The 8616-nt window shown below is 45.1% G+C and overlaps 1 protein-coding gene across 1 annotated transcript in view; it reads right to left on the minus strand.

Annotated features, from left to right (window-relative positions):
• Positions 1–2749: 2749 nt before the first annotated feature.
• Positions 2750–8616, minus strand: part of LOC116513304 (cGMP-dependent protein kinase 2-like) — a 15622-nt gene continuing 9755 nt past the window's right edge. Inside the window, exon 5 of the mRNA XM_032224321.1 lies at positions 2750–2788. Within this exon, the coding sequence (XP_032080212.1) occupies positions 2750–2788 (39 nt within the window). The remainder of the gene's footprint in view (positions 2789–8616) is intronic.

An 8616-nucleotide genomic window follows, 5' to 3' on the forward strand; every position in this document is an offset into this window, starting at 1 on the left:
ACCCGGAGCCAGTGCCCTCTCGCGGGGCCGCGCCGTCGGCTCAAGCCCCCACCACGGACACGCCTCCGCCAGCGGTTCCCCCCCCGTCGACGACCGCCGGGGAACCACGGAGATCGGGACGAGAACGCCACCGTCCCGCCTACCTACAAGACTATGTTTGCCCCTCCTAAAGGAACTCTATGACTGGGGGGGGAGGGGTGTTGAATACTAGCGCGGGAAATACAAGCGCGCGAACAAGGACTCTTCCTGATTGGCTCCCGGGCAGAGCCGGCTCAATCCTCGCCCTGATTGGTCGAGCTACAAAGGACTCTTCCTGATTGGTTCCCGGGCAGAGCCGGTCCAATCCTCGCCCTGATTGGTCGAGCTACTCGACGCCCCATTGGTCCCTCACTCAAACCTGGAGGTATAAATGTAGGGCGCGAAATACGCCTCGTTGAATCGTTCCACTATGAGCTGAATAAAAGTCACTTTCCTCATACTTCTTGTCGCGTCCTTTCCCTTCGCCCCAAGATGTAAAACACCACTGTTGTACACAGTCACGAACTGCTTCCGGGATTCCGGCTCCAGATTTTGCCTGGAGGTTGACACCTGAAGTTTTTTCCAGTAGTGGAAAAGAGCCACAAGGCAGTGGAGGTTTGTAATCAGAGTTTCCCTTCTCTTAGAAGATGGTTCTGCCGCTGGGGCGGAGAGCCCTCTTCCACCTTCAAAAGCGATTCACTTAACAATTGTGGAACAATGGGGCAAAAACGTGCTTTACTATCTCGTTTAGCCACAGGAATTTTGGGCTCGGTTGTGGTCATAAGTCATTGTGGTCACAAGTCAAGGACTTATGGGAAGAGGAGGAGACTAAAACATATGAAGAACGGTTGCAGGAACTGGGTACGTCTAGTTTAATGAAAAGAAGGACCAGGGGAGACATGATAGCAGTCTTCCAATATCTCAGGGGCTGCCACAAAGAAGAGGGAGTCAAGCTATTCTCCAAAGCACCTGAGGGTAGAACAAGAAGCAATGGGTGGGAACTCATCAAGGAGAGAAGCAACCTAGAACTAAGGAGAAATTTCCAGACAGTTAGAACAATTGATCAGTGGAACAGAAGTTGCCTCCAGAAGTTGTGAATGCTCCAACACTGAAACTGTCAGCCCTCAGGCTGCCATCCAGGGGGAACCTGTCCATCACCATGCCCGCTTGGCCATGCTTACATGCCACTAACGCTGCCACGTTGATGTTGCCTCTCTGATGTCGATTGAGCCTGTAGCTGTATGTGGCTCTTCTACTCGGGTGCAACTGTCTACTCTGAAGTAACTCTGATACTTGGGTGCAACTGCCTACTCTGATGTAACTCTTTTGCTCGATGCCTCTAACCAGGAAAGAGGCTATGATGACACTGAATGGGGGTGTGGCTGAGGGTGTGGGTCATAGTGATTGGTGATGGTGGGTGGGTGTCATCTGGGTGGAGTTGTGGGTGGAGCTGGGTGGGGTAATGGTATGTATATGTGTGTATATATATGTGTGTGTGTGTGTGTGTGTGTGTGTGTGTGTGTATATATGTATATATATATATATATATATATATATATATATATATATATATATATATATATATATATATATATATATATATATATATATAAGATTTCTTTTACAACCCCCAGTATGCCCAAATATGGGAGGAAGATCACTAGTTCCATTCTCTGTCCTTCGGCTCGTCACAAGAGACCATCCAGGCAGAAACCCAATATTTTTACTGTTGCCTTTTTGTTATATATATATATATCATTTGTGCTGATAAATAAATAAAGGGAGACTAGTATAGATCTATTTCAAGCTATTTAGCTCTCATCAGCTAGCCATACCCTTACTGGGAATCGAACCTGGGCTGTGTTACATATCAGGCAGTTATATTACCCACTAAGCCACAGGATCTCTTCCTATATCAGCTATATATCATATATATATGGGTGATGGTGTTAACTTGGTTAGAACTGACTTGGATTTTATTACCTTTGTATCATTGTCATTTAGTGCTGGTTATCACGTAGTTTCTTAGATAGAGATAAAGGTTTTCCACCAAACAAACTGAAACTCTGTTTGTATGCAACGTGTACACCGGAACATGACAAAAAGTCTTTAAGAAGATGTTGGATAGCCATTTGTCTGAAACGGTATAGGGTTTCCTGCCTAGGCAGGGGGTTGGACTAGAAGACCTCCAAGGTCCCTTCCAACTCTGCTATTGTATTGTACTTTCTGCTCTAGACTAGCTTAAGAATTCCCAACCACTCCACTCATGTTGCTAGAAACGGAGGTGTCCTTGGAGTTATCCACTCGATTCAAAGGATTTACTGTGGATTTTTCCACTACCCCCCACCCCCTAATTCAGTTTATCAGAATGAGTAGTGATGTCAGTCTCCTGCTTCCCTATCTCTTCCCAGCTATTGAGCAATGGGGGGTGGGGGTTTCTCCTAGCCAAGGGCCTACAGGAAGCATCCTGCGACACATTTCTCCATATAGTCTCCAACCCTATCAGTGCCATTCACGTTTTCTCCCTTGTAGTAGACAGACATCTCTGACAGGTGATTCAGAAGGTCGTCTGGACGGCTTACTCATGCGTCCTACGGCCTCTGCTTTGGTGGGGTTATCTGATGGCATTCCTTCGTCTTGGCTGCGCACTCCAAAATGTGCAAGTAAGGCCAAGGGCCATGGAAGTGAGGTTGATGTACACAACTGCTACGATAACGTCATACCCTGTAGCCTAGGAGATACGTAACTTGGTCATTTCCAGGGTGCTGCCCTGGGAAAGCAATTATAGAGGATTAAGGCAATGCAGGCATAGACCTCGGAGGCTGAGAATGGAGAAGGCGTAGTAAAGAACGAGTTTCATCTTGCCTACACAAACTTCTGAAGCACAACCACTCGGAAGTTCAACTGTGCTGTGTCTTCAAATGCTTCCATTTCCAGGATTGTTTAAGAGCCTTTCTGGACTCCGGAGCAGTTCTTTTTCAACCTTGGCATTTTTTTTTTTAATCGTTCACATTTTTATTTGTTTTAATATATAAAATAGGAAGAACAGAAAATAGAATAGGAAATTAACGGAAGGAAAAGGAGTAGAGATATAAGGGGGAGGGAGAGAAAGAAAGAAAGAAAGAAAGAGAGAGAGAGAGAGAGAAAGAAAAAAGAAAGAAAGAAAGAAAGAAAGAAAGAAAGAAAGAAAGAGAAAGAAAGAAGGCATTGATTTCTGATTCTTCTTAGCACAGTACAAGATAAAGGGACTCCATCCTTAACCTTTTTCCTTTTGCACATTATTATGTTGTTGTTGTGAACGAAGCCCAAAATGTATGTTGCTAAATGAAACATTGGTTGAGTTTTGCCCCATTTTACGACCTTCCTTGCCACGTTTGTTCAATGAATCACTGCAATTATTAAGTTTAGTAACACGGTTGTTAAGCAAAACTGGCTCCTCCGTTGACTTTGCTTGTCCGAATTGCAGAATTGTCACGTGGCCCCAGGACACTGCAATCATCATAACTATGAATCAATGGCCGAGTGTCTGAATTTTAACTATGGGGATGCTGCCACAGTCGTCAGTGTGAGAAACGATCACATCACTTTTTTTCTGTGGCGTTGTAACTTCAAACGGTCACTAAATGAATTGTTGCAAGTTGAGGACTACCTGTGGTCAGAGGTAAACGTAGTCCTCAACTTACAACCGTTCATTTAGGGAATTTCTTTTTTTTGTGTGTAAAAAGTTTTTTTCCCCTTTCAAATTCATTCTTAGATATACATTCTTATAATTGCTATTTAACATTTGTCTATTCATCATAATCTCTATATTCGTTTTTACACACATATACATATAATACAGTTTGGGTCACTTTCTTGCCACCCCCGGGCCTCCATCTTGTTTTGCAACAACCTTACTGCTTCCATCTTCTTAACTTCCATTTAGGGCAGGGGTCAGCAAACTGCGGCTCTGGAGCCGCATGTAGCTCTTTCCTCCCTCTGCTGCGGCTCCGTCACTGGTCGGTGCCACAATTTTGAGAGGAGCTTCCGGGGGGGAGGGGGGGAGAGAAGCACAGTGCGCCAGGAGAAGACTCTATGACAAGGGGAGGGTTTTCCAGTTGTCTCCACAACGGATAGGGCTTTTTACCTGTTTTGACAGGTAGAGGAAAAAGTACGCCACACTAGGAGGAGACTCTATGGTGGGGGAACTGAACTTCCAGTCAGCTCCAGAACTGAACAGGGGGCTTCCGGTTAGGACTTTTGTGGCTCCCGGTGTTTTATTTTCTGTGGGAAACGGGTCCAAATGACTCTTTGAGTGTTTAAGTTTGCCAACCCCTGATTTGGGGAATTTCTATACCACAGTTGCAATGGAAAAATAAGTATAAAAGTGGTAAACGACGTGACTTCATTTACACTGAAAAGGAGGTTTCCCTCTCCAAATGCTGTATGTGTCATTGTCATGTGAGAAGTTTCTTCTTTTTTAAAAAAAAAACTTCCCAGTTTCCTTTCCTTATCATTTGGCTCTCTTGCAATTCTAAATGTTTGCTTGAAGGACATCTGAGAAAGATGCATGAATCTTAATTTCTCTTCCACCCCCGCTCAACGTCTAACTGGAGAAGTAAATCTCCAGTTAGAGGTTGTAAAAAATTCCCTGTCCAAAAGAAGAAGAATTGAAGTTCCTTAAACACTTTTCTATCTCTCCCCTTTCGACTTCCACTTCCACTTTAATGTGTACTGAGAATAGCTTAAACATTATTTAGGAATCTGTGACTCAGTACTTTCTGCCGTTACTAGCTATTGGCCTAAGAAGAGGGAGTGGGAGTGAATATAGTAATATTTAGCAATAGCATTTAAGCTTTGGCGCTTTATAATATTCTGGGGGGTTTACAGTGTAGGAGTGTACAAAACCTTTGCCAGACCAATTCTCGAATACAGCCCGTCTGCCTGGAATCCACACTGTACATTGGACATCAATACGATCGAGCGAGTCCAGAGGTATTTCACGAGAAGAGTCCTCCACTCCTCTGCTCACAATAGAATCCCTTACGCCACCAGGCTCGAAATTTTGGGCATGGACAATCTGGCCTGTGGTCGGACTTAAGCACAGTACACAAAATTGTCTGCCACAACGTCCTACTTCTCAACGACTACTTCAGCTTCAACCACAATAATACTCAGGCAAACAATAGATACGAACTCAAGGTAAACTGCTCCAAACTCGATTGCAGAAAATACAACTTCAGCAACAGAGTGGTCAACGCCTGGAATGCTCTACCTGACTCCGTTGTTACATCCTCAAACCCTCAAACAGCTTCAACCTTCAACTGTCTACCATGGACCTCACCCCATTCCTAAGAGGTCTGTAAAGGGGGCGTGCATAAGCGCACCAGCGTGTATCGTCCCAGTCCTACTGTCCCCATTTATTTGTACTCATTTCCTTTGTTTATGTCCTTCTTCCTACTTATACCTGCTACCTTGTACATGTTTGACAAACAAACAAATAAATATTGCACCCAACAATCTGGGTCTTCATTTTACCAATCTCAGAAGGATGGAATCACAGAATAACAGAGTTGGAAGGAACCTTGGTGGTCTTCTAGTCCAACCCCTTGCTCAAGCGGAAAACCCTATGCCAGTCTCTTCTTAAAAACCTCTGCACCCACAACTTCTGGAGGCAAGTTGTTCCACTGATTAATTGTTCTCACTGTCAGGAAATTTCTCCTTAGTTCTAAATTGCTTCTCTCTTTGATTAGTTTCCATCCTTTGCTTCTTGTTCTGCCTTCAGGTGCCTTGGAGAATAGTTTGACTCCCTCTTCTTTGTGGCAGCCCTTCAAATCCTGGAATACTGCTATTATATCACTCCTAGTCCTTTTCACTAGATTAGAATTAACCAAGCAGAATTGCCTTGATTTACAAAACCCTCTAATTAAGATTAAACTCCAATGGTCTGCTTCTACAACAGTCTACAAAGGCTGGTGGATTCCTACCAGTTCGCACCTATTCGGTAGAACCGGTTGGTCAAATCTACCGAACCGGTTAGAAGAGGTTCCACCAGTGGACCCAGAAAGCAGGCCACACCTACAGAAGAGGTTCCAAAAATTTATGAACCCACCACTGATCCTTGGATATGATTATTCTACACTATCATGCTCATATATATAAAACTCAGAGCCTCTGTGAAAGGTAAGGATGACTGCTGCGTTTGTGGTGCAATCAGAAAATTGCGTGTGTTGAAGTTGTTTTAACGCAAACCGAAGATGCCTTTTAAAAAACAAATTTACATCATATTCTTATGCATGCCAGTGCTGTGTGCGAGGTAATTTAAGGTGGTTCTGACAAGTGTCGTCGGCATCTTCATATCCGGTCACATGGGTGGCAAGTCACACCCACAAAGGAGGCCACACCCACAGAGTAGGTTCGAACAATTTTTGAAACCCACCACTGCTTCTTACCATGAACTGCCCAGCTTATATTCAACCAGGTCTGGGGGCGTTGTGTGAATATGGATGGTGTGATCTCTCACAACAGAACCAGGAAGTTTAAAAAATGAGACTGTGCGAAGTTTCTCTTATTTAGGAAATTTCAATCTGAGTTTGCTGGCCCTTGCTATCAGCCTCCCCCCAATTTCACCCCAGCCAAAATTTCTCTGAAAGTTATGCCCAGGTTGTGATTGTGAATGGGAAATAATAAATAATGAAATGGGATTTAAACAAATAAATAAATAATTTAAAAGAGAACTCATCTGTTTGGGTGGGTGGGTGGGGGGCCCTGCACATGGCTCGCCCCGATCGAAATAAAAATAATTTCCCGCAACCGTCAGATTCCTCTATTAGAGAACAGAATAAAATTGAACAGGATTTAAGAGTGAAATTTGAGACTGTGCTACCCTTTAGTGCAATTTGCAGACAGCCCCAAATGGTGTTAACTCTCTATGTAATTGCACTTAACAAAAAAAAAAGGGATTAAAAAAAAAAACCCCAGCATGACCCTTAGAAAAGATCTATGGTTCTTTTTTATCTCCTGATTTATGGCGAACCTTGTCGGAGCCTCAGTTTTCCCTTTCATCAACCCACCCACCCCTTTTAAAACCCTGACAATCCTTTCCCCCTTTTCAGCCTGATGACAAGGGGGAGCTCCAATCCTATCTGACAGACTGCAGCCATCACTTTGTGAATGGTAAATAATTTCCTCTCTGACAGCTCCCCCATTTATTCTGCCATCTGCCAGCGCTCCCTGACACTTGAATAAGCATTAAGCCATTAGCAGCCTGGCATAGGTTTTAAGAGCCTGAATAATAATGTGGGAGGGTCTCAGAAACCAGGCAGAATGTTTCAGTTTCAAATCTGCCTGGAGCTTTCCCACCCATCTGTTGAGAAAGTTTGAATGGGGAAGAGGAGACGTCCCCCTTAAAACGATTTTGGTAGATGCTGGGATGCCCCCTTTAATGGAAGGACACGTGTCTAATTTTGCTCCCATTAGTGGTTTATATAAGAACAGGACAAGGTTTATTCTCTTCCTTTTAACCCAACGTCTCAGGTTCAGAGGGCATAGAATAATAGGGTTGGAAGGGACATTGGAGGTCTTCTAGTCTAACCCCCTGGTCAGGCAGGAGACCAGAGGTGGTATTCAGCCAATTCTCTCCAATTCAGGCAAACTGGTAATGGCAGCTACGGGAGACTCTGCCCTCACCCCCACCCCAACGTAATGCGGAAGTACTGCGCATGCACAGAAGATGTACACATGCACAGATGCTACAAATGCAAGCGAAGGAAGCCCCCCGCACACGCTCAAATTTGCAAACCGGTAGGGAAGGTATGTGAATCCCATTGCTGCAGGAGAGCCTATACCAGGGGTATCAAACACCAAGGCCCGGGGGCCGGATCTGGCCTGCAGAGTACTTACCATAGATCTGGCCAGCGGGGGCCACCCTGGAAACAGCGAAGGAGTGGCCTGCAGTGCTTCTGCCAGTAAAAATGAGCCGAGGTGGCGCAGTGGTTAGGGTGCAGTACTGCAGGCCACTTCAGCTGACTGTTATCTGCAGTTCAGCGGTTCTAATCTCACCGGCTCAAGGTTGACTCAGCCTTCCATCCTTCCGAGGTGGGTGAAATGAGGACCCAGACTGTGGGGGCAATTTGCTGACTCTGTAAACCACTTAGAGAGGGCTGAAAGTCCTATGAAGCGGTATATAAGTCTAACTGCTATTGCTATTGCTATAAAATGGGCTCCCGAGCTCCATTTTCGGCTGCCACAGCCTCCTGCAACTCCCTTCCAGTGAAAACAGCAGAGGGTTGCAGGAAGCCGTCGCAGCCGAAAATGGAGTTTGGGAGCCCATTTCGTTTGCAGAGCGCTTCGGCCACTACAGGCACCCCTGACAGGAGTGACATTGAGCTGGCCACACCCACCGTGGCCACGCCCACCCCAGTTCCCCGAGGTCAAACATAACCCTGATGCGGCCATTGCTTCTTGTTTTGCCCTGAGGTGCTTCGGAGAATAGTTTGACTCCCTCTTTGGGGGGAAGCCCCTGAGATATTGGAAGACTGCTATCATGTCTCCTCTAGTCCTTCTTTTCATTAAACTAGACATACCCAGTTCCAGCAACCGTTCTTCATATGTTTTAGC

The sequence above is a fragment of the Thamnophis elegans genome, chromosome 9 (assembly GCF_009769535.1).
Source record: "Thamnophis elegans isolate rThaEle1 chromosome 9, rThaEle1.pri, whole genome shotgun sequence".
NCBI lineage: Eukaryota > Metazoa > Chordata > Lepidosauria > Squamata > Colubridae > Thamnophis > Thamnophis elegans.